Here is a 26151-nt window from a genome sequence, read left to right on the forward strand (position 1 = left end):
TGCCGCTACGATTTTTAACTGCCCCCAATAAATTCTAACTGGACGTCCCATTGAGAAACGCAGACGTCCAACGAAGCGTTTCTGATAAACGATTCGATAGGAGGCGTACATGATTTCTATGAGTTTATAGCTATGACAAGGCCACAAATTGAAATATCATTGCGCTTGAGGAGAGGGACATTTCCTGTGTTTTAGACCTTATTTATTAGTTCCATATTTATCTTATTGTAGGATGACTTGGCAAGACGACGCGGAGGAAGGACAGATAAATATGCGAACCGGTTGGTAAATTGTTGTTTAGAATATGAATGAAGGGCGTGGTTTCGATCGCTTTGAAACTCGAATCTGTTTTTTTAATGACGTCCGCCTAGCTCGCTCTTCATTGTTCCGTTCCTTCGATTTTAATCGATGACTGCGCGAAATTCAGTAGGTACGCATTTTTAAACGTGATATGGACCATCGACGACGATTAAGAGAAATTCAATTTTGAGAATCACGTGTAGGCTATTAGAAGAAAGAAGAGGAGGGTGCGAGAGAGGGAACGATAGTTTTCCGTCGACGGAATTCGAGATTGACTTCAAGGTGCAACTGTCGAAAGCAGAGCCATTGACATTTTCTTTAAAAAGTTTACAAGTAACCTGGCTCGATCGATTAATTTTTGGCTGTGAGAGAAAATCGTAGAGTCGGCATATAAATAATTAATCTGATTAAAATCATCATGATCGGTCGGCGGAACCCGTGGTATCGGGTGTGCTTGATTTCGCCGTGACCCACGGTGTCTTGTTATGGCTCCTGATGGATGGACACCAAAGTTGGTTAGTCGAAAATGTAAAGGACAACTTCCGACGGTGAGGCTGAAAGGCGCGAAGTGCATCGTGGACAATCAAGGGAGGAGAGACGATATGGACATATGTCAAGCTGATGGCTCGAGGTACGTATATGCTAGATGTTGAATAGGTTACGACTTATATATAATAAATATAAATATTAGAAAACATTATTTAATTTAATTCAATTTAATCAATTTTATAAAACTCGTCTTATTGGTAATAATAATTGTCAATAACATAACAAGCTTCTTTGTGTAATAAGAATCACGGTGAACAAAGTGAAATCACAGATAAATAAGTTCTCTATTAAAGTCCTCCTAATATTTTAATCTATTTAGATTTTTGTAAACGCAACTGAAAATATAGTCTGAAGTGATGAAGAGGGACGTTTTGTTTCCGATATTACTAGAGCGTTGGTTAATTATTTTATAAACGCGTGTACTATTCGCGTTATCATTATTGTATAAGTATAATTTATATACATCTTAGATGTAGTCGAGAGTTTAAATTATTCATGAAATCCGCAATTTTCTCGCCGTGCTGGTTAAGAACGACGACGCAGCTCGCAGCCCGTGGACCAGCAGCTTTGAACACGACCGCCTTTTTGCCAAATCGATAGGGTGGAAAGCTCGTGAGGCGTCGACTGAGCTCGTGGAAGTTCGCACGGCTACTAATCAATCCTCTCTCTTTCGTACTTTATCAACAAGTGCCGCATACACCTGGGCTTCAGCTTCCGTGACAGAGCTCGTTCGTTCGTTCGCGAGCTATCACGATCGTCCAGCCGTTTCGAACCCCGCAGCATCGTGCTCAAAGAAAGGGGTTGAAACGCGGCTGAGCGTAGCGCGTCCTCGTATTGCCGACACGAATCACCGCGTGACGAATCGTGCCTGTTTTTCCTTGCCGAAGGTTCGACCGTACACTTAGCTCGTTTTCTCGCGTCGCGGTTTCCTTGGTTTCCACAGTTTTCTTGTCACGACCGAGGGTTCAATGGAATTATCCGAGCGCTATTAATAACTCCGCGGTGTCGTTGCACGGTCACTGTTCGCGGTCACTTTTGTTTTTCAAAGGATTCATAGAGGATTATTAGTGGTGTGTTCTACCAAGATTTCTCTTGGTTCGCGTTTTCCAGAGATTATGATAGTGGCTTTGTGGGTTGTCTGATCACGAACATCTGGTTCATTCGTTCCTAATTTATGTTTTACGCCTTTTATAATTGGTACAAGATTCTGAGAACAACCTTTCATCGATTTCACATTGGTACCTTTAATTTACGTTCTGAAATTGAATTCGAGTTTGTGACATCGTATTACCGTTTTCACGAAGCTCCAAGATTTGCGTACATTGATCATAATTATTTTCAGTGTTGACTCGTACCAAATTTATTTAAGAGTCCCCAATCTTCGTTTGGAAATCTCTTCTTGCATTTGTATCTTAAACGACGTGTTGATTGCATCGTTGCTTGAAATCTTCACATTATCTTCATAATTCAACGTCTCGCATGCTGAATTAAGCTTAATATAATTTTCCACACGTAACGTGATGTTTTCTATCTTTTGGCAAGTAGATTCCGCCGCGTTGTCTCTATTATTTCAACAAATAATCTTTACAAATGCGTTTCGAAACAATTCCTACTTTCAGATGATTTACAATGTCACGTAAACAAATTCTGAAAGTCGTTTGCGCAATCAACCGGTGCTTTTCATCGCAGTAGAAATATGAGTGCATCATAAATTTTTAAGGATAAGTGGAAAACATGGAGAATTTAAATTCTTTATATTCACAGTCTTATATGTGCATATTTTAAAAAGCAGTCGCAAACAAAATGGTTGGGGAAATATTTATTTTTAACCGCGAGTGCGAACGTGAAGCGAATCATCGAATCTTAATGAGCGGGTGAAAAAAACAGATAAGGAGACATAATTTTTGCTGGAACCTTGATCAGGCAGCATTGAGGATCGTTTCGAGATGAGTCACAATGGTGCAGTGTCCTCTTTCTCAAGCCAACGCGAGGGGGTTTCGCGATGCTCCGAAAATTGACATCGATCGAGGATTACGATCGCGAAGGGTTGCAAATATGAGGAATGGGGCTCTCGGTTTTCGGGAAGCGGCCGCAACTATAAATAGAGACACGCTTCTGTGAGTGCGTGCTATGCTTTTAAACATAGTTTTGGCAGCGCGAAACGTCAAACAGCCTCGGTGTGGCAAAGCGCGTAGATCGTTTCCGTTTCGCCGAAATTCATGGGAAGACGCTACTGGCCGTGCTCTTCATCTGGATCTAGATCGTGCGGGAATCACCGAGAATAACATGTGACTACGGAAGAACGTTACATTAAAAACCACCGTTCGTGCCTTCGTTCGTCAATCACGGAATAAAAAAAGATACGTCGAGAACATCAAAGAGAGTCTGAAACGTATTCAAGTTTCGAAGCGAAGGATTAATCGAGTCGACGAAGCGTGTCAGTATTACGCGCGGCGTTTTCAAATTTGAGGGAGCGCGTAATTGGAAAGAAATGAAAAGTGCTTTGGAAAAGGACGACAAGGAGAATCAGCGACCGATGGAGGCGAGCGAAGAGGTCGTGCAATCTGTGCAGGATGACCAGGACGAAGAGTAAAAATCGCCACCAAACTAACAAAAGCGTTTCGTGCGTGTGCTCGTCGCTACTGTGTCTTTTTAGTGGTTCTCGTTCCGAAAGCAAGTTTAGACAAGCTTCAATAGTTCCAATATGCTACTTAGTCAAAAAGAATGTATGTGCCTGGCTGGATTTAAATAAGAATTATTGTACAATTGGCATGAGCATCGACGCAGTTGCGGTATTGCAAATATCGTCGACGACATTTAGAACTGATCAATTTTCTGAATCGCTCTCAGAAACATGCTTCTCGGACGCGGACGTATAGTTGCCATAAAAGAAAGTACGGATGATGGAGCAATTTATCTATCATTCGCACTTTTGTTCTAGCTTTAGATGTTGTTAAAGTATAATCATGTTCGCACAGCCACGAATGTTTCACGATGCTTTTCACTTTTAAACGGCACTGAAATTATTGCAAATATGTATTGAGTGAAGCGTAGTCTCCAGTGGTTGAAAACATATCGCGGAACTTAAATGTAGAATTTTAACTGGTCACTACCGTTAATTGTCAATGCCAGGTGATTTTCACACGGTTTATTTTCGAGCACCGCGTTAATTGACCTTGAATTATTCTGAAGGCGACAGATTTCTGACGTCTTCGATTTTCACTTCTGAGAGACATTGGCTACCAACAGCAGCGTCGCGTCACGACCAGCTGATCGTGAAAGGAGATTAATGCGCATTATACTCTGGGAAATTGGCGGCAAGCCAATGGACAGTCGATTGATGGCAACGCGAATTACACCACGCCGCGCGTGCCTCTCTTTGTTTGTCTCCTCGATTACGAATTATCTAGAACCGTGATTCTTGTTTTTGTATCGCAGACACACAAAGGAGATTGTTGACAACCGATAGGACGAGATGCCCCGCACTTTTTAGTTAAGTACAGCAATGTCAGAATCAATTCTTTCTTGTTCTCTTTCATCGGTCGAAAGAGGTGTACAGCATTTCTTTTTATGTGCTAATCGAAACATGGAAGTTTCTTGTCTGTCGACTGCACGTAATAAAACAAAATCTCTACAGTTATATGGATTGAAGAGACAAGTAATTGAAACTGTAACAACATATTTATTGTGAATGAAGTTAATCATGTATAAAATCTATCACCAGTAGTCCAAAGAGAACAGAAATATGGTATATGTATTTGATAGCTTGTAGGATGTAGAAAAACATTTATTTTTCGTTCATCTGCACCTTCTTAAACTGTATGAGAATGTTTGTAACACGAACACGGCGACTACGCAAAGTATGTATTGCCGCGTACGTAGTCATACCAAATCTTTAAACAAAACAAAGTTCAATATTCTTGAAACTCACTAATTAAGATTTAAATACAGCAATGCGAATTTTCCAATTTTTTCAACGTTCAATTCGTTTTGCATTATTTCGTTTGCCCGCTCGTTTTGCATAGCCCTTTAGCTCGAGATTGCATGGTCGAATCATTGTTTGCCAAGATATAAAGCGTGCCGTTTGAATTGTTGCGATACTTTTTCCACGCTAACGTGACTATGTCATCCCTCGCCACTTCTTCGGTGCCATAATCGAGGTACTTTGGCTATCATTGTCGTGTTTTGCGGTTTACAGTGTGATGCCACCGAGCAGCAAAAGCACGGACGAGACGATAAACGATGCGTTGTTGGAGAAGCTACGAAGTTGCGTGTCCAAGCCGCAGGAGGCCGATACGTTCAGGCACATCGCAGCTAAGATTCATGCACGCGTCACATCCTCAGGTAGTCTACTTGTATATATCTCTTTTACTCAGTTCGATGCAAATTACGTCAATCCTTCAAAACGTAGTGTCCCGCCGTAATCTTTGTTGATAAATATAAAACTTCTGTTATAGAGTAGTTTTGAAACAACTGCGTTTCTTCGTTTAAGAACCAGTTTCGTCTCTTCTTTTTTATTATTCCTCGCGGAAACGCGAAACGTGTCCCGAAACTTTTAAAATTTAAATCGGGCCGAAACGGATTGGGCACTTTCAGACGGGCACCTCGTGCCGCTAAATTACTATTTTTACCGTGAACGTTGCCTTCCATTTCGCTGGGCTAATCACCAGAAACTTGCACGATTTATTACCCCGTAACCGTTCTCACGGGAAAGGGGTGGCCACCCTTACGCTCGGTAACACTCGACACTCGTTTACGTCCCTTTGCATGAATTCCCGTTTCCAATTCGTTTTTACGTTGCGAACTGAAACTCACCCCCTTAAATTCCCCGTTCGCACGAAAGCGTTTTACTTTCGTGTCGGAAGAATTAGTAGTAAGAATAAAGAGAAAAATAAAATTGAAGGCGCACGAGGAACGTAATATTCTGCTTTCGTCTATGAAATAATAAAATTTTAATTCAGGTCACTTTCGAATACGCTTTATATCTTCGAACAGGTCACTTCACTTGTAAGAAAAGAAGAAGTAAAGAAACTTGTAAAACATGAAATGGCCAACTGACTATATATTTACTTATGATAGTATCGTGACGGATGAAAGATGAATTATAGCGCATAACTGAGGCGTTTCCGCGATTCATTCTGGATAAATGATAATCGCGTTTGCGATCGCATTCCTATGCACGCTATACATGCGAAATTATCAAAACGATCGCGGCTGTGCTGCGTTTCGTTCGTGTACGAATTTAGACGAGTTTTATTTGCGTTTACGCGATCACACGCGATCGACATCGCCCTGTTTTGCGATGATTTCACCCTTGCTTTGCCACCGAAAACAATCGTTCGCGACGATTCTGACAAACAGGTGTGCCAGTAGTGAAACGTACTGACCGTCACTCGTTATTTTCGAAAAGCCTGTCGCCCGCTGTTGCGTAACAGCTTTCGGTAACGGCGATAGATCATTTGGACCGAGTCCAAGGGAGTCGAACGATACAATAGATCACCTCGAAGTAAATCGCGGTCGTGCCAATTTGATAAGAACTCTTCTGATCCCATTGGTCGATACTTCTGCATACAATACTAGCACTGATTACAATTGAAAGATAAATGACTCTTGAAACTAACATTGAATCTATTTGGGAAGAACGTATCAAAGAAAGGAAACTATTCTTCAGATGTTATTTTTTTTATAGTAATGATCGTAGATAGATCCAAAATATCTATAAGTAGGGTCGTCGTCAGTTAGGCTAGCGTTGATGAGATTGTCAAAAGTTAGAGCAATGCAATGCTTCTTCTTGCACTGTCATGATGGAACAGCTTTCGAGGCAATGAATCGCAGCATTTTTTAATCACGAGAAAGTAAGATGAAACGGGAGAATTGGGCTTCTTTTTCGTCGCTCAATTTGGTATAGGTTCTCTCAGCTGGCTCACGTTCAATTGACCTTTTTTCCAAACCTCGTACTTACTCGTTGGTATGTCACATATTACACCACTCATAATCGAGGTTTTAGGTCAATAACTATAATTTTTCGTTAAATGATACTGTATGCCTGTTAATGTGTAATAAATTCATCGACAATAAAAGTTTTAAAAATAAAATAATAGGATAATGGTAGATTATAAATAAAGCAGCAGTATATATATAACAGTCATTAAAGATTTGTGAAGAGGTAATTACCTCAAGGAGATGCTGCGATAGTAATTGAACGTTACCTCTGGTCAGTCGCCTGGCATGAAATATCATTGTCCAGTTTTTTGTGGACCATGTTCGTGGCATTGGCTGAGATTGGCCTTGCATCAAGTCTGAAATGGGAGCCACACGTTTGGCCAATGCAATGCCAGCGGTAGCTTGTTTATTACATGGAGGCCGTTGTTAACCGATTATTCATTATGGCAGAGAAATATAGAGTTTGGCAATGTGGAGGTACATTGATTCGGTCGAGATTTACATCGTGCCCATTATCGGAATGATTAACGCGGAACTAATTAATAATTAACTCCTGACGATCGATTCTCATTTTATAAAATACCCAGTTTTAATTACGCTCGTGGCATTATGAGAGGAGAGAAAAATATATATATTTTTCAGACCGCCGAGTACGCGAGCGCACGTTGGAGAAATTATGGCGCAAAAGTTCTGGAGCCATGGAAATATTTATCACGACGCTGGAGGTAAGTAGAATTCCAATCAATCCCCTGTCACACAGGGAATTCTCTACATTCTTTAAACGAACTTCCTGCGAGTACGTAAAACAGTGATTGCAAGAGGAAGATGTTTAACGATTGCTTCGTACCGCAATTAGCGATTTTCGAGAGCCGCGGCTTGTGGTTTTGGCATGGCATCGCTTAATCGACACTTTGCGGATCGAATTAAAAGGCGTGGATATCCACGCCACGATTAACGTTGTGCACGAAATGGCGTGGTTAGATCGCATCAACTGATTCGTGGTCCCCTTTGTCTGTCTTGGCTTGTCGACGATGTTTCCTGTGGCATGCGAAATTAGAAGTCCGTTCGCTCCATTTTCTGTTAAGTGCCGCGCGCACGCAGCACCACAGGAACAATTGCCCTATAGTCACGTGGCTTTTAATCGAATGCCTCTCGATCCTTTAACCGATTCGTGTGGAAGAATTCACTTCGATGAATGTTTTGTTGCAGAACTGCAAAGATCACGTGATAAATTGCAGTATAGCTAGTATACTACATGAATGCATATCGCTACGTGCCGCAAAGGGGAAAACCAAAGGGAACAAGAACAAAAGTGCCACAAGTAATGAAATCCAATTATTTTCAGATTACAGTAATTTAGATGAGTTACTGCCGACCTATACTATTAGTTTTCAGAGTACAAATCGTTCTGAGCATCAAATTAATATCGTACACGGTTCAAAATTCGAAACAGATCATAAAGCGAATGACAATGTGCATGCATGATTAATTGAAATGGTAATTAGGCCATCATTCTGTGTATATAGAATCCAGCAGCCGAATGGCAGTGATGCAGCTGATCAATTTAGGAATCACGCAAGTCCTAGTTAAGCTTTTAGTTAATCTACAACATGCGGACACTATATCGAGCGAAGTCCTCACGCAGGAGGTGCTTTGGCTTTTGAGCCAGGTAACGCGACCTTTTACTATCTTACGGTGTTGAATGAAAAAGCTATTGAAGTTAATTGGGAACGAATGAAATCGTAGGTAGCCCAGAGGGACCAGAAGTTCGTGTCAAAGATGAAGTTGCTCAGCACCGTAAAAGTGTTCCACACGCTCTTGAAGCAACATTGTACCAACAGCAAGACGCTGTTGCCTTTGCTACTTATCATCAAATGTCTCGCGAGAAACAGTGAGCACATCTAACAGTGCCTCGATGCGTCTCGCGTCATAATTATTTAAATCGTATCGTTTCCAGCGTTCTCTCTTCAAATATTGGTGAAGGACGGTATAGCCAGTACGTTCGAGAAAACGTTCGTCTCCATCGGTTACATGCCCCAGCTGAAACTCAAATCGCTGTTTGAGTGTTTCAAATACTTTACAACAAGCAGTATGTACAATACATGCCGCATTCGTTTATCGTTACCTACACCGATTAGCAAAAACTTTAACAATTATCAACTTACAGTCTGCGTATTCCTGTTTTCGCAGAGCTGTTTTGCACGAAATTCGTGAAGGTCGGGCTGCTGTATTTGCTGATGAGAATCTTTGAGAGATGGGAGCGTTTCGACGGGCCGATGAGATTGAAGATCAGCAACTACGCTCTGATCACGCTGCAGCACTTATGCGTCATAAGTGAGTTTATTCGTGTTACCGCTCTCCGCCAGATTACGATAATATCCGGCCGGAAGTTGATGTTCTGTAGGGCATAAAACGTATGGTTACGAACCATTTCTGCATCAATGATTCGTTCTGTCCATATATTTCTGAACAGACACAACACTCTATCTTGTCTTCTCATTACGTAGCCAAACACCAGTCATTCAAACGTAACACAAACATCAAGTGAATAATATTTAAAGTCCGTACAACTGTTTCTTCATCCGAATATTTTGCATTTTTCTACTTAATTTGGAAAAGTGGAGTTTCTTGTACAACAAAAATCGTAAATTTATGGAAATTTATGAGCACATTACATCCATCCCCGGTGTTTTTGCAACCTCTATTACGGGGTGCTGTCCTTTTTGCCTGTTTCAGAAGCCGGGAGAAAAGCCATCAAGATGAACAATGGGTTGCAACTACTGTACCGGTTTTGCAGCAACTGCCCGGAGGACAAGGCGTACGATTCGTTACTATCGCGGATATGCGGTATAATCAATCAGTGTCTGGAGAAGAAGGAGCTGCCGGTGCCCGAAATGTCCCCGGCAAGGTGAACGAAACCAATCAAGGTTCCTCTACCTACTAATCGATCGAATCGGTCCCTCGCAACGGTAGTTTATCATCAATCTGGGTTAACGGTTTCACCTAATTCATGTTGTTAAAAGGATGACTCGAAAATCTTTCTGACAGATTCATAAACGACAATGACATGTAAGATGTATAGGTCGTCATGTCGTAACTAACACGTTGCCTACACATTTTAAAGATGTATTGGCTATGCAGTCAATCCCAAAAGTTTATGCACTTTAGAAACGCATTTTTTAAAAAGAAGTCAGACGTCAGAAGAAAATTGCTAATAATAAACAACAAAAAAAAATTTTCGAGCACTTAGCTATTTATTATTAGCATTGTTCTTCCGACGTCTGATTTCTCTTTAATTATAGGAAATGCGTTTTTCTAAGGTACATAAACTTTTGGGATTGACTGTACAGCCAATACATCCTTAACATAGTGGACAGCTCTAGTTTTAGTTGTTAATCTTGATCTCTTTCTTCAGATTCGCACTACCTGAAGTGAATGTCAGGCCAAACAGTGTTGAGAGTGGCAGTGATATCGATATAGATAGTCAGGTCAGTATGCGATAATACAATGGGATCATAAAATTTTCTTAATTGTGCTGAAACATTTTTGAAAACGTTTCTTAGGTCAAGCATTGAGCAATTAATTTTTATGTTTGTATGCACAGGCCTGTAGCATGGCCTCTCTTGGAAGACTATATAGCGACCTTGATTCTGGAGATGAAGAAGAAAGCCAGAATTCAAGGACGAACGTGAGAAGTATGGACGAGGTGGACGAAAGCAAGTTTTTCGCTGGCGTGTTCACGTCTCAGAGGTCCGAGATGGATCTCGTCGAGTACGTGTTATAATTTTCTTTTAACTTCTCAGTAGCTCCAAATTAGTTTTTAGACTTTGGGATAATGAGAAATAATTTTTTTAGGTACAACATGTTCTTTAAAGAATTAGGCAACCTGCAGGCTCAAGTCTGTGCCGCGAGATCTTCGATGGAGAAGCTAAACGATTCGACTGACCTTACGGATGATGACAAGTCGAACTCGCGGCATACAAAAATCGATATTAAGAAACTAAAGACTTTCTCAAAGGATCCGACGAAGGAGGCAATGAGCAAGAATCAAGCGTCGAACGTTAACACGGCGATCAAAATTTTCAACGACATGCCTTCGAATTTAACCGATCAACAGGCTTATTGCGTAGTCGCGAGTCGGGTGAAAAGCGTGATTGGTTTCGTGAAGGTCGCTTACCCGGATCTAGTCGGCGGTGATGGTCTCGGAAAGGACGAACCTCTGAATAACAAGGACAGAAAGATTTGTCGATCGAAGCTCCTCACGTGCGTGGAACGGGGTCTTCACGGTAGTTCTCTGGTGCAAGAGGTAGTGTACGATCTTGACACCGTGGCGTCAACCATAATCGGTGAAGAACAAATTCCTATTGACAACCATCTATGCAACTGGGACGAAAACAGGATAGGCAAACGTGATTCGGACAGCAAACAGCTCCACTTCGAGTCCAGGTTCGAGAGTGGGAACCTGAGAAAAGTCATTCAGGTATAACTCTGAGAATATTTTGGTAAATAATATAGGGAATAGATAAAAACGATGCGCCAAATTGTTTAAGTGCGACTATTACAAAATACATAGAAAATACAGAAAGTTAGTTGCTTGATAATTGCATGGTAAAAGAGAAAGGATATTTTGAGTGAAAAGTATTACAAATATGTATGTAGTTAGACTCAAGCTTTTATCATTTTTATAAAAACTCTCACTCTTCACTTACTAAATGAAATTGTGGCTTCATGATGTCGCGTAAAGTCTGCATCATTTCTTTTCAATCCGCTTCTGCTTGCAGATAGGCTTGAGAGAGTACGACCTAATCCTGACGCCGGACGTGAACAGCGGATCGAGACACCAATGGTTTTACTTCGAGGTTTCGAACATGGAGGCGAATCTTCCATATACGTTCAACATAATCAACTGCGAGAAGGCGAATTCGCAGTTCAACTTCGGCATGAAGCCAATCCTCTTCAGTGTGATAGAAGCTCAACAGGGTAGATCCGGCTGGATTAGAACCGGCGCCGACATTTGCTACTATCGAAATTGTTACCAGCGGCCAGCCAAAGGCAGAAATTATCTGACGACGTCGTTCACAGTCACTTTCCCTCACGCTTTCGACGTCTGTTACTTGGCTTATCATTTTCCGTACACGTACAGCCAACTAATGACCAACATCTGGAAATGGAACAGAAAGGTTCCTCCGAACACATATTTCAGGGCGGAAACACTCTGCGAGACGTTGAATGGAAACGAGAATCCTTTATTGACTATTACGTCTTTAGACTCTAAGAGCAATCCTATCCAGGTGAATTTCATAAAAGAATGTCCGAGGAATTGGATCGTAGCTTCGAGTAAAGCCTCGTCTAGACTGGGAGGCAATTGTCTGAGGATTCGTATTTTGTATTCCATCATTATTCCGAAGATAATGAACAGTCAACAAGTGCTTGAAAACAATATACAAACCCACAGACAATTGTCTTTAAATCTGAACTAGGCTTAACTCTAATAAGTAATTTTTAATTTATTTTTTGAATTTACAGAATCGCAAAGTAATATTTCTGACATCGAGGGTTCACCCGGGGGAAAGTAACGCTTCTTGGGTGATGCATGGTACTTTGGAAGCGTTGCTGGGCAATAATCCGTACGTGGCGGGCTTGAGAGACGATTACGTGTTTAAGATCGTACCGATGCTGAACATCGAGGGTGTCGTTAATGGTTGGTAAGTGACAAATCTACATAGTTCTATTTCGTACATTTATTAATATTCAATTACACAAGTTGCACATTCACGCTGTGATACGTAAAATGATATTCATGATCCATGAATCGTCGTTGAATTTATCGTGGCGATCGAAAGGTTGATAATCATAGTTATGCATTAATCGTTTTAGTTTCATAATTAAATGAAACAATCCATCAGTTCAATTCCTCCAAATGCTTCAACCTTTGATATCGATCTACTAAATTTCTTCGACTTGCATCACTATGATTTTCAACCAACCAATCAGATAATCATTTCGTGATACGCGTATGTCGATTGTCGTACGTCTGGATGACCGAAACGTTGCGATTCACGTAATCTTCATCGTCAGACAACTTAGTGTTCGACTATCCTAAATTCTCTGATTGTAATCGAACTGTATCGAGTGAGGTGTTCGAATCGACAGCATTAAGAATCGAGATCGAATCGATTGAGCTACGAAACGTTTCATCTTGCGGACGTACGTGCGAGATAATTACGTTAACTACGGATGATTATTACATCGATAATGCATGAAATGTTTCGTGGCACTGGCGGACTCCCAACCCTACACCGATGACGATGATGATGATGATTCAAATGTTATCCTTATAAACAAGAAACAATTAATGAGATAAAGTAATAGTTTATCGTGCATAATGCCTGAGATCCTACGCAGACGAGTCCTCACATTCGTGTATCTGTGTGCGTGTGTATGTATACTCATTTGTATATATGTTATTGTCATCTAGCATCTACAAGAGAAAAATAGTGTTAAATGATAAACAAAGATAAAGAAAAAAAAAATTGTGGATGCGATATTGCGTCCGCCGGTGCCACCGATGAGATTAAGGAGGTCGAATCGAATATGATCCAGTTGAATACCCTTGCGAGAACGACGTCGGCTATCGTCGGAGATTGACGTCGGAAAAAGAACCTTCTCCGATCGTTTCCAAATCTATATTTCCAATCTTAGATCACACTTGATTTACTATTATATTTTCCGACGACTGAACAACCCCGGCGATCGTTAAGGAATCCGACAAACATTAGCTCGGGAATTTCAAATGGAAATTGGAACGAATGAATGAAAGATGGATTTAAAACAAATATCTCCATCCCCGAGCTTGTAATACAATTACTCGCGCTTGCGCGTTTGATGCTTTCGCGGTATTACACGTGACATTAACATAAAATATATTTGCCAGGTTGTACGGTAAGTTTCCTCGTCTTTCGTTAATGCTAAGCTTCTCGTTACAAGAATATTAGGTACAAAAACTCATCGAAACAATGGACGTGTATATACAGAAGGTAATAGAAAATATTAGTCGGACAGATTTCATACGAAATTCAATATCCTCTCCTTTGGAACGACGAAATTCAATTCACCGTACAACCTGACTGTACCTCGAGAAACTCCCACGCTCTTCGCCTATCAACGAAATATATAGTATAGAACGCGACGATGCCTAATGTAAATAGTTAAAGCGTTACTTGGACGGAGGATCTAATACTTTGCCGTTGGTGCGCACTTTGATGTTGTACCTGTAGGCCGGTTCCGCTTCTGGCAGGATCGTGCTGCTGTCGTTGTCCTGATCCTTCATCATAGACGATTCGCCCGTCTCCGCTTGATCGTTCACTAAACGGTCGTAATAATCCTGAGGGGTGTCGTAAGGACCGACCGTGTGAGCGTCTTCAAGTCCGTTATTAGGCGATTCGGTTTCACCGCGAGCCTCGAAATAATCCGGTGTTTCTCGATGCTCGACCTTCATGTCCGATGCCGAGCGCAGGGAGGAACGATGAACTGCTCGGGTTTGCAAACCCTCGAACACGTTGTCCTTCCTCGCCTGGGGCGCGGGACTGTCGGTGAAGAGGCTCGTGATGTCCGGAAGATGATCCGGTCTGCTGTTGTCCAACTCTGTCGGTTGTTGTTCCTCGTGTTCCTCGTTGATCACCGGAGACGACGCGGACGGTGTTACAGCTGACTGTTTGTTATCAGACGCGGGAACGGCCGTGGTAATCAGCCTGCTGACGACCGGGTCTTCAGGTGACTTATCGTCGACGGAACTATCCTCTTCTGGTGTTGCGTTCTCGTCTATGCCGCTGCTATCTTGTTCGTCGTTTTTGCCGGCGTTGCTTTCCTCGTTGTGTTCCTCGTCGACCTGGTCATCGCTGGCTGCTGGCGCCGTGGTGGTTGTTATGTAGGGTCTCCGGTTTCTGAAAATTCCGCGATCGGTTTCCGGGTGAACCTCGTTCTTTTCTTCAACGAGAGCAAAGCGATAGACTCGGAGAAGAATTTCGTTATTCAGAGTAATTGTACGTCTTATATGGTTTGTCAAAAAAGTGATGACTAGACTACGAACTTTTATACGAAATAAAAAATTCATGATATTAGTTCAGAAGATGCATCGTATATAACAATTTCTTCTGTCATTTAAGTATTTCTGTTATATGCAGTATTTACATATAATGCATTCAATTTTTCCAGAGTGTATAATAAAGTCGTACTAGTTTCTCTGATAAGCAACAATTCTCGATGCTTTTCCGACAGACCACAATGATTATAATGTCCCTTTTTATAGTGAGTTAGACAGATTAAAAGCATTGTGAGAAAAAAGCCTGGAACTACTAAAAATTTACAAGCCTGGAAGAATATTTTAAAATTATTGTTACGATATCGAAATATTAGTGTGTCCATTCGAAAAAGTTTTGAAGTAGACTCCACGCTTTTCCATACTAACATGAATAAATGTTTGACACGGAAATGTGCGCGTGTGGGTGGATGTGATCTCTGTGTACGTGTGTGTGTGCTTGTGTTTGCGAGAAGCGAGAGAATGGGTTGTATTAATTGTAAGCCGTATCTAGTTTATAGCCGAACGGTTCCCAAGTACCATCATCTATATTATAGTTTTACTCTCATTCTACATTATTCAGTTAGGCGTTATTTATCAGATCATTTCGTCAAATTGCACAGAGAAAAAACAGCTCGATACCGTACGAGCTTTACATTTTTTCTGTGCCTCGTCAAAATCCACCTTAATTATAGTTGAAATCTCTTGATAAGATGCCTTATCTATCGATCTCTCTTTCTCTCGATTAGGTTTCGTGTATTTTTTGTGACAAGTAATTATCTCACCTCTTACCCCTGAGTCGCAGAGACTGGAATGCTGCCGTAGTTGTAGTAGTAGCATCTCGTTTGCTCGCAGATGAAATCCTTGACCAACGTGCAGTCCTGAGCCTCCCACGCTAACGTAGGCGCTACCATCGCGACACATCCGTCCGCGCTGCCACTGTCACCGCTTTTAAAAGAAGAAAAAACGAACATGTGTATCCGGATTAGAATTTAAATCGCCTCGGGACACGCTTTACGATTCGACGCACGCGCTTCCGGAAGGAGACGGGAAGGATCGTCGATAATTATCGTTCGTGACAACGAGTCGGACCTATTGTCCTCTTGTTCGCGATACCGCACTTCTATTTGTCTACGTGCCTCCTCCAGCGCGGTTCTCTTTGTCTACGTGGTTTCCGGTTCTAAACGTTTTTCTTGAGGGATAATTTCTATTCGAATCGACAGATGAAATCATCGGACACGTCCACATTTACAGGATAAAATGAACTTCTTAACTTTAGTCGTTTAGATTGATCTATGAATAGATCTCGAAGGGTCAAGAAGATTTATTCTGAATACAAATGGTTTACCTTTCCCGTGCTACTCGTTGAGGTTCGGTGCCTGGCGGAACGTCCGCAGGTCTGTTGCCAGGTCGTCTCAACATATAGTCAAATGTGGCGTTGAACGGTAGACCCGTGCTCATCCAGAGGAACATGTCCGTGCCCAACTTGTTGCCGGATGTCCAGAAGTCGTACTTCACGTAGCCGGCGTTCTTCAGGTACTGCGTCATCGTGTCGGCCTTTTCCTTCGTCTCGAAGGAGGCTAATTGAAGGCCTAGGGACCGACAGTACTGATAGGCCAGGAAGTAGTTCAGTTCGGGACTGTACGGATTCATCCTCGACACGAAGTATTGCACGCCATCAAGCTGGATCGTTGTGATCCTTTGAGCTGCGAAACGATTTATACATATTATTTCTTCTTTGTTCAATCTTAGCATACATAAAAATATTTAATAATGGAGAATGTGGCCGCTATACGACTACCGCTTGTTTATTTAATCTTTTACAGGTTGCTATTTAATTTTAAAAAATTGTTGTCATCTCTTAATCGTAATCTGTTGTAAATTATATGCACATGATATGAGCAAAATTATTTATAAAAGAAGTGTTCCTCGAATCGCAATGCTAGAAAACCTTCTCGACCAGCTGATGAATAAAAAAATTATTTTCTGGCCCCCTCTCATTATTATCTCATCGAAGCACGTCTCTGCCATTGACTTCCGACCAGGCCACAAATGGCAGACGCGGGAAAAATCATCACGTGAATTCTAATATACCCGGTGTCCCATTTATAGCAACGTCGCGTAAACCGTTACGCGTGCGAACAGCGCAGAATATCTTGCACTCGTTAATTAACTAATGCACATCGTGCAATGAAATAAAACAATTAATATGCAGATCTTATTCTCATCTGTATGCTATTTTAGAGCTCATAAATACTTTAAGCAAATATCATGAAACGAGCGGTCTCGCCGTCCCTAATGATTCGTTGATACAATTTTAATTATGTAACTTCTGGTCGTAGACACCGAGGTTGTTCGGTTTAACCAACTTCACAGTGACTATGTACATGCTTTGTGTTCACACGGATATACGTCGTGCTTATGAGTTCAGCGAACTTCTACGGTTATTATTTAATTAACTGTGCTTACGAATTATAATTCGTTTGAATTTCTAAATACTTTCCAGAAAATTAGTCTCTTTATTAATTGTTTTCTACTTGTTTGCCACATGCGCGAAATTTTCTTTTCAATTTTGTGTCAATGATACAAAACATGATCAGTTCCTCATACTTTCTGTCATATATTCGTTTAAAGGAGATAGAGTTTTAAGCGAAGGTGAAGTATTATGAAACAAGGGTCTCGAAGTTTCTGTACGATTCGTATGATATGCTCCGCATTGAAAAGGTTCCGGAGTGTGAAGACGTAAGGTGCAAGTGGTGGTGAACGATCTGAAGACCTTGAGACGTCTGTTGCTTGCGTACTCGCGAAAGGAGACACCCGCCAGACACTCGGAGTTACCAATTTCATTCACGAATTACGCCACTCGCATCGTAATTAATGTGACCTCGATGTCGACTACCCATTGGCAAAACATTGATACCTCGCTCAAAGAGTTAACAAAAATAAGGAAATGATGATAGGAACTCGTAATCATTAGAGCGGGAAATGAAAGCTGTATTTGTCTTTTGAGAAAGATGACAGGACAGTATTGATCTTAAGAATGCACGACCACAAGTTTCAAATCTAATCGAATTTAAATGCATCGGATATCGCTTCGGCGTCAGTGTTTTCACTGAGGGGATAAGAAGAATTGTCGAACAAAAGAGCTTCGGAAATGAGAAGAACCGAGTGATCTTTCAACGTACAAATTTGTGTTGGCAGCGTTCCAACACACGAGTCATTCTTGTTGAATTAATCATCCGAAAGTAGATCTCTATATCTAAATCACTAATTATTCGATACTACACTCAGCAAATTTCAGTATTGAGAACTCTAATAGATTTCAAGTGCACGTTCACTTACAGAACTTAAAAAAGTAGATCTACTCAACGTATATCGTTCTCTGCAGTAAAGCAGCTTTTTGCAAGTATGCAACAATTAGGAGCACTTTTTATCGAAGGGGCAACACGTTTGGGTTGTGGATTGTAAAAGAAATCGTCCAATTGTACGGATGTAGGTACAAACCTGAGGCGAAAGCAGCGACGACGAGCAGCAACAAGGTGATCTTCATAATGGTGTGCCGTGTGTCGATTAATCGATCAAGCAGTCGTTTCCGTTTCCGTTTCCGATTTCCGACTCTCGGAATACACCGGATGTAAGTGTTAGGGTCGCGTTCTCGGACTGGCCTCGCGCTGCGCTGTGGGCCCCCTTAAGAGTCTTCTGCCCGGATCCCAGAGGAGGGGGTCGTTGAAGATGATTCACTGGCTAACCTAGAGGAGGACGAGACGAAGGGACGAGAGCGAGAGAGACGAAGAGCACGGGACAGCTCTCTCGACCTATGGACGGGGGGTACGATCCCAAATGTATTCCACTTCGCTGGCACAAAAAACCTGTAAGGTGACAAGGTCACAAGGAAATTAAAGAAAAAGAAAGAATGGTGCCACGATAGCAGTCGGAGCCGGAGGGTCAAACAAGATGATACAGTGCGTTCGTTGACACGACTCCTGTCGCGTATGAGATACATCGCGAACTTGAAACGCCGTTCCTCTTCGGATCTTCAAGCACAGATTCGTACGTCGAGTGAGTAGAGTGACACGGCAGATAGCTGTGGACTTAAGAATCGAGTAAACGATCGAAGGTTACGACGTCGATGGAGCCTGGAGGAAGGCGGCGAGTACCGCGAGGAAGATCGAGCTGTGTCCAATGCCAATACTTAATGGAATGGAGAACGAGACAGGGTAGTATATAAGGGAATACTTTTTTTGGTTGGAGAACCACGAAGAGGATCGAAGGCAGTTCGATCGTTAAAGGAACGGAGAACATTGCGAGAAGCTGTCTACTAGTCGGCGGGAGGATCGTTTATGCTGAACTCAGCGCTCGAATCTATTTGGAGTGGCGGTGCAGGCTATTAATAAACGTAGTTCCATCGTTTAGTTTGTTTTACGGTGGTTGGTTGGTTGGTTGGTTGGTTGGTTGGTTGGTTGGTTGGTTGGTTGGTTGGTTGGTTGGTTGGTTGGTTGGTTGGTTGGTTGGTTGGTTGGTTGGTTGGTTGGTTGGTTGGTTGGTTGGTTGGTTGGTTGGTTGGTTGGTTGGTTGGCAGCTTCAGCGTATGGAATTTCGCTTCGGCGTCTCTTCACGGTTTTCAACGCTCTTCAATGGAATCGTATCGACGGCTCCTGGCAAAAAGACACCGACCTCAAGGTAGACTTCATTTCTCAGTGGGACCGCATCTCGCGTACCATCCCTTAGTATCTCTGTTTTCCGCGGATCGAAATAACATAATTCGTAATGGCAATGCTTATGCAATTATGTATTACAATACTTATTCATGTTGCCTTCGTCGATTTCTTCGTATTTGGCTTCCTCCGTGGTATGGATTTGGTATTTACGCTGTGTCGACGACTTGGACACGAGGCGAAGAGTCAATTGGTGGACATGGTGTTCGACGATTGCAGTTGGATATATCGAGTATTATATGAATCATGCGCGTGTTCACAATATATTGTGCACGGTGGTTGAAATGACTCGATGGAATCTCCTGCGGAAAGTTGCAAGTAGGTACACCAGCGCAGGAGGTACGAACATAACCGGTTCCCTTGTTAAGCCTTTGGCGCCGTCTATTCTTATTCCTCGTTCTTTCCGCGCTTAGTTTCTTTTTCCCAGCGCGGCATGCCGCATCAGCATTCACCGAGCCCCCATTGAGGGAGGTACATACTTTCAACGCATGAAAAACGCGTAATCGCTTTACAATCGTTTAAATACATCCACGATTTTTATCGATTCTAATGCGCATCTTATATCCTATTGGAATGTCTATCTTAATTAGCTACTACAAGTCGAATGATTCGAAAATTGGTACATACAGAATTTAATTTAATTTAGATTATATTTTAAGATCGTGCGTGTATAAAGTTGAATTCAATGCACTTTTTCTTCGTATGGTACAAATTCTCCGTACGTTAGATCAATTTAAAGGTAATAATAATTGTAATCAAATTGATTTTTGATTCGTGGGTATAGACAGTAGCAGCAAGAAGAATTTGCGTGTCTCAAGGTAGGCTTCGGTTCTTTTTCCTTATGAGGTACCATCAACTCCTGGAGTATGAGGTTCGCTGCTTTCTCGCGTTGTAAACGAGTGTGGACCACTAGCTCCAGCGAGCCCAGTTACCTCCGTTACGAGTTATGATACGTACGCAACCGGTACGCAGAAACCCGCCCGTCTTCTTCCTCTCAGACCGTATCGGATCGATTTTATATTCTGTAACATCGCCGCTGGGATCGATGATCATCGTACTCGACGTGTTATTTCTGTTACGCGACCAGTTACTGCAAAAAGAAGCTCCTCGCGTGACATCCGAGACCCACCGCGTCCCTTTCGATCGCCGTTCCTCCTTCGAGGATCTTCCCCTTTTGCCTTAATGCTCTTTCTTTCTTTTGGTACGCAAAACCTGCCGATCCTTAAACGATACGCGTGAGCCGATCAGAGCCCGCTTATACATAATGAGAAGCCGAGTACGATCTATTCAGAGGCATAATCACAGAAGGCCGTGCTTTATTACGGATAGACCAAGGGTCGCTCGTAAATGGAAACGAGCAATCACGCGAGGGTGCACCATCTACGATTATTATATGGATACCTTTTAAAAATATACTCGCCTCTCTGATTTTACCGTGACTTTTTCTCCTTGAAATAAGACGAAATTGAGGTAGTTATAATACTTGTTTAAACGAAGTTGAAAAATTAAAAAGAGAAATAATTAAATAAATAGCAAAATGCTGTGATTCTTCGTAGATAAGTTTTGTGATTAATATTCACTATAAACTGAAGAAAGATTTTCGGTCGATTGTTGCGTGGGTCATGTTCCGTCGGTTATACATCGTTTGGCGTAGGTCAGTTAAACAACTCGGATTCTCTCGGCGTCTTATGGGAATACAGAGATGCGAATACAGTAGAAGTTTACTTACACTCTCGACTCCAGTGATGTGTACGGGGGTCTCTTCTGTTCGTGGCTATATATCGAAACGAAAGCAGAAGCTCGATCGTGGATAAGTACAACCGATCGTCCACCACCTTCTTCATCGTCTTCCACCTCCTTCTTTTCCTCGTCTCTCAGTTCATCCTTCGTTGGGACGCTATCCGCGCGAACGAGACGTTAGGAACAGCTTCTCACAGTCCCTTGGTTTGCTCCTTTTTTGTGGAAACAAAAGCAAAGAAAAGAGAGGCTCTCGAGAGAGCCATGGGCAACAAGCTTGTTGCCGGACAGAGAAGAAGAAGAAGAAGAAGAAGAAGAGGCACGGGAAGGTTGGATAAGAAGAGGAGGAGGAGAAGATGGTGGCGGCTGAGGAATCGAAGTGAAGAGAGGAATGGAGAGGATGCTACAGGGGGATTCTCGAGGTCTATTTCAGGCCCAAGCCGAGCAATCGCTATGTAAGGCCGTTGATTTCTTTCTACCCTCCGCGTTATTCCTGCGGGAACGGTCCACCTAATACTTATTCGGATCGAAAAAACCGGAAAATACGTTCTATGTACAAAGTTATAAACTTATTTTTCATTTCTTCATTTTTCGTTTTTCATTGACATAATCTAAATGCATATTTGATCCATTTAATTCTATCAATCAATTTTGAAAAGAAGAATGAGCCTGATTTCTCTTACATTTCGATACTTCTAAAGTAGTGTATTATTTTTAACGTGCACGTTTTTAAAGGATTTGTTGGTGTAATTTTCAACTGATGTTAGTACAGTAATCTGATTCGTTAGTACATAAACATTATGCTCTAATTTTAGAAGAGGTTTTACAATAAATAATCAATTCTAAATTTAATTCTTCTTTATTCCTGGTCAGAAGTTAAAATTTGGTGTGTCGTCGAATATTTCGCTACGATTTATGGAGGCAGCGTTACCTAATACAATCCGCTTATCTAGAGGGTATCCAAAATTCTGCCTAATTCCTCGAGAATCCAATTAAATGGATAAAAAAAAAGTGGTCGGACGAGTCGTTAGCACGAGAAACACGAATAGTCGTGCCCATTTTTTCTTCGACTTATTTTTTCTCGAACTCATAAGTCAGTTAACACCGGAACGTAATGTCCTATTTTTTTTCTGATGAGACATTCTCTAATGAATCTCCTCAAGAATCAAGTTTATAGATATAATTAAATCATTAAAAAGTTTAAAGATATAAAAGTTACACATTAAAAAGTTTATAGATATAATCAAGATCAAATGGAAAGATGTTGGTCGCGAGAGCAACCAGGTACATGTAGTTATCCAGGATATCTCATTGATTACGTACCCGCGTGTTGTTATGTATGCACCGCAGCGAGTACGTATATATTTAGACAGTGGTGTTCCTGGGTATAACACGATTACACGGTGAGTCGCCCAAGGAAAGGGTGAGACTCGGGTGGTCGTCGGGTGGTACACGTAATCCTGATACATTCCCTAAATCATCGGGATCAGCAGCCACCGCGACTGGTTCTTCGTATGCCGATACGAGATCACAGATAAAACCCAGGAATGAACGATAATAAGAGCCACGATGGTGATCATTAAAACGTGCCTCGTTTTACTTGAGCTCCTACGTTCGCCGCTGTTGCGTGCCTTGGGCCTTCGCGGCTGACCTAGAACTTCAATCTGTGCGAGGGTCTTGAGTCGAACAACTAATTTTACTAAATCAATGTAAAATATTATTTGGATTATTGTGATTATTTCATAATTACGGTAATATAAAAATAGTGACAACCGCCTGGCAAAAACATTTCGATCAGTGCAACATGCTCGATGATGCTTAATCGTGTGCTCAATCATAGCGCTTAAAACTGAAAACTGGATAATAACAATAATTGCTCTGTTCAGGGGCAGTATTAATCATTTTAGATTAAATTTATAGATAATGATCGTCGAGTCTTTTTTTTTATAATCGGGTAAAACGCTTGGCATTCTTGAAGATGTAGATATATCGAGCCGTGTCGCTTACTATTTATCTGGTTTCGAACAATTAAGCGGTGCAAGAATTCATGAAGTTAATCGTAGAGTAAGCAGCGCGAACGGATGAATTTACATTCCTTCTTTATTATGGGGGATTCATTTATATTCGTGGACTACGTTGAGGTGATTTACGTTATTAGTAGAGTGGGGAACCGGTAAGAATGTTCGTGCAGTGGAAGAATCGCCTCGAGTACGCTTTCGAATATTCTTGAATAATCGCTGAGTTTCTTAACAATAATAGCTCGGACAGATTTAAACGCCGGCCTGTTTCTAAGTATTAGAAGCCATCAATTTGACCCATCTTAGCGCCTGTCAAAGATTTGCTTCATTAAGGATCCTGTTACTCCTTTATATTTTCAGACCTAATTCTGTTCCGTCTATCGTTTTATATAGTTTCTCAGTATCGCACGGTATTACCGAGAAGGATTCCGAGCGACCATGTCCCTGGTCCGGAGACGGTCGGGATCCTAAATTAAATCTGGATTTGGATAGGCGAGAAATCTATTCCACCCGCAGCGGCACTTGTCCAGGTATCGAGAAATCGCGAAATTAAATCTCAGGATTTATTGTGCCGGCTGCGAACGAATCCCGGCGAATGAATCTCGACTAACTAAATTCAATATTTCGCATTCCGTCGTCGAATAAATCGCTTACCAATGAATGACGTGATCATACAAATGTTCATCTTTCACGGACGGGTATCCAGCGAGTTCCTGTTTGTTCGTCCTTGATGTTTCACGGTTCTTGAATCGATAAATACCGTTAACGTTTCATTTTTTACTGACTCGTTTATCGACATTAGAAATTATATTGTGTAATTTGAAATAATCAGATTTCTAATCTATCGTTGTCGATCAGGAAAGTAATTGATACGGAGAAAATCCAGGGCTTTTCCACACTCGAATAATTTTGCGATTAAGATTCTAGACTCGACCTATCACATTCGATATGAAAGATGGCGAAGATTAGGATGCAAAGATTGTGTTATATTTAGCAAAACGATTGCGATTGAAGGTACGTCGAACTCGAAGAACGAGTCGAAACGTTTTCCACATGATTTCCTCCTGTGCGTCCTTCTGCATCTTTTTCCTCATGTTACTCATTAGTGATCGCAGGATGCCAATAGCCTTCTAAGAGAATTGATTTACCACCCGGTCTTTTATTAATCCACGAGAGCCGGAATCCGTCGTTCCGGCCGTTTCTATTTTACGCGAGGGCCGCTTGCTGTGAAACGCAAATTTTACGATGGCCCTCGGGTCCGAGGTTGGTTCACCGCGACGAATCGTATTACATATAGTAAAAACCTCCACGTATATAGCATTCCTACGTTTCGTTCACCGTGGAAGAAGAAGAAGAAGAAGAAGAAGAAGAAAGAGGAGAAGGTAAAGGAGAGGAGAACAACAGGGCTGCTGGCTTTGCCGTAGCAAACTGCATCAACTTCGAAGAAACGATCGGTCAGGGCGGCAGAAAAAGAAACGTCAGCGGGCTGAGAGAGAATTCATCAGGTCTCGCCTTTTTCTCTCTCCTCTCGACCATTCCCTCGACGTAGTGGAAAAAAGAGCGAAGGGAATGGGAGACAAAAAAAAGGATTCAATGGAGAAGAACGAAAGAGAGGAAGAGAGAGAAAGGGAAGCACAGTGGAGTAGACCTTGGTTTCGCCAGGAGGAATGCAAATCGGGGACCGGTCACGAGTATTCTAATGCGCAAACGCTTTAGCCCTTCGAGCCACGATCTCGAAGCAAGCAAGTGTCACCTGAGACCTTTCGCGTCCCTTTTGTATCGGTGACGCTATAAAGATACGAGTCGCTGGCGATCTGCTCCTGCTTCTACCGCTGTTGCTGCTTCTGCTTCTTCGCCTCCTGTATCTATACGTGCGGTATCACGACGCACGGAAGCTTAAAGTACGGCGCACACTGAAGATAAAACCATTGTACAACAGTTTTATTAAGAAGCTATTAGAACCTCATTTGCCGAACGTGTCATATGTGGAAACATTGAATATATATCATAAAATAATAACGCAATCCCCTTCGAGGATCTCACGCGATGGGTGCGTTCATTAGAAGACAATCCTGTTTAATCCCTGGTGTGTACTACACCTAAAGTAGGCGCTCGATATACACACTTGGGAGCCTGAAGACGTTCGAGATAACCGCGGCAGCTACGTACAAGTATTTACAGCAAGGTGCACCGTGGTAATTTGCACGTTTTAAACACGATATATCGCGACAAATGTAGTCGCCACGAACACGACAACATATGTGAATCCCGTTCAGAAGAAAATCTTAACTACAACATCCGCTGTTATTCTGTCGGACTAACTCCTCTCTGATTGAAAATTTATTCTACAAACGATATCCTAAAAAGCTGGTTTTAGCGTTTCCACTTCGTTTACGGATAAGACTTTGACATCTTACTTATGAAATATTTGATCCGACTTGCAACATTTATTGCAATACTTGCAATTATTTTTCATTTTTAACTAGACCCTTATTTACGTGGCGCGATTCCACATAAAATTTCAGGCACGCGTAACAAGATCCTTAGTGGACATCGATCGTTCTAGAAACCGTGGCAAAATAATCACGGATGGATGAAACGGAGTAGGAATTGAAATGGAACGTATTCGTTCGTGTTCGTGCTCGGTATCGGCGCAGGAAATGGATTTCTTGCTCGGAGTTCGTGGCTTCGCTCGCCAGGCGAGGGTAAAAAGGAGTTGGTTACACGATCGAACCCCGGGATAACCTCGGGAAGAAAATGCCGCGAGGCGAGAAGAGATGAAACAACAGATAGAGGGTACTACCCGAGTGGG

General features: G+C 41.9%; 2 protein-coding genes across 9 annotated transcripts in view; one reads left to right on the forward strand and one right to left on the reverse strand.

Annotated features, from left to right (window-relative positions):
- The first annotated feature begins 1524 nt into the window (after nucleotides 1-1524).
- The window catches only part of LOC108622069 (cytosolic carboxypeptidase 1), a 29307-nt gene continuing 4680 nt past the window's right edge, over nucleotides 1525-26151 (forward strand). The window contains exons 1-15 of one of the 7 annotated variants that reach the window (XM_026811198.1): nucleotides 1525-3438; nucleotides 4288-4342; nucleotides 5048-5193; nucleotides 7435-7517; nucleotides 8002-8113; nucleotides 8319-8461; nucleotides 8539-8683; nucleotides 8750-8881; nucleotides 8983-9126; nucleotides 9529-9700; nucleotides 10208-10280; nucleotides 10397-10563; nucleotides 10648-11272; nucleotides 11574-12083; nucleotides 12319-12497. In XM_026811198.1, coding sequence (XP_026666999.1) covers nucleotides 3423-3438; nucleotides 4288-4342; nucleotides 5048-5193; nucleotides 7435-7517; nucleotides 8002-8113; nucleotides 8319-8461; nucleotides 8539-8683; nucleotides 8750-8881; nucleotides 8983-9126; nucleotides 9529-9700; nucleotides 10208-10280; nucleotides 10397-10563; nucleotides 10648-11272; nucleotides 11574-12083; nucleotides 12319-12497 — 2702 coding nt within the window. In that variant the 5' untranslated portion in view covers nucleotides 1525-3422. Of the gene's footprint in view, nucleotides 3473-4041; nucleotides 4343-5047; nucleotides 5194-7434; nucleotides 7518-8001; nucleotides 8114-8318; nucleotides 8462-8538; nucleotides 8684-8749; nucleotides 8882-8982; nucleotides 9127-9528; nucleotides 9701-10207; nucleotides 10281-10396; nucleotides 10564-10647; nucleotides 11273-11573; nucleotides 12084-12318; nucleotides 12498-26151 lie in introns of all 7 variants that reach the window. The other 6 variants (XM_026811200.1, XM_026811201.1, XM_026811202.1 and 3 more) reach the window with 6 other exon arrangements.
- nw (narrow) lies at nucleotides 12519-19214 on the reverse strand. Of its 2 annotated transcripts, none has more exons than XM_018019734.2 (4): nucleotides 18374-19210; nucleotides 16218-16575; nucleotides 15662-15817; nucleotides 12519-14735 (listed from the first exon to the last, which is right to left on the reverse strand). In XM_018019734.2, the coding sequence occupies exons 1-4, from the start codon at nucleotides 18417-18419 to the stop codon at nucleotides 14009-14011; spliced, it is 1287 nt and encodes a 428-aa protein (XP_017875223.1). In that variant the 5' UTR covers nucleotides 18420-19210; the 3' UTR covers nucleotides 12519-14008. The 2 variants fall into 2 exon arrangements, with proteins under 2 accessions (XP_017875223.1, XP_017875224.1); XM_018019735.2 differs by having other exon boundaries at nucleotides 14649-14735; nucleotides 15655-15817; nucleotides 18374-19214.

The sequence above is a fragment of the Ceratina calcarata genome, unplaced genomic scaffold (genome assembly GCF_001652005.2).
Source record: "Ceratina calcarata isolate Rehan_Ccalc_2016 unplaced genomic scaffold, ASM165200v1 scaffold203, whole genome shotgun sequence".
Classification (NCBI taxonomy): Eukaryota; Metazoa; Arthropoda; class Insecta; order Hymenoptera; family Apidae; genus Ceratina; species Ceratina calcarata.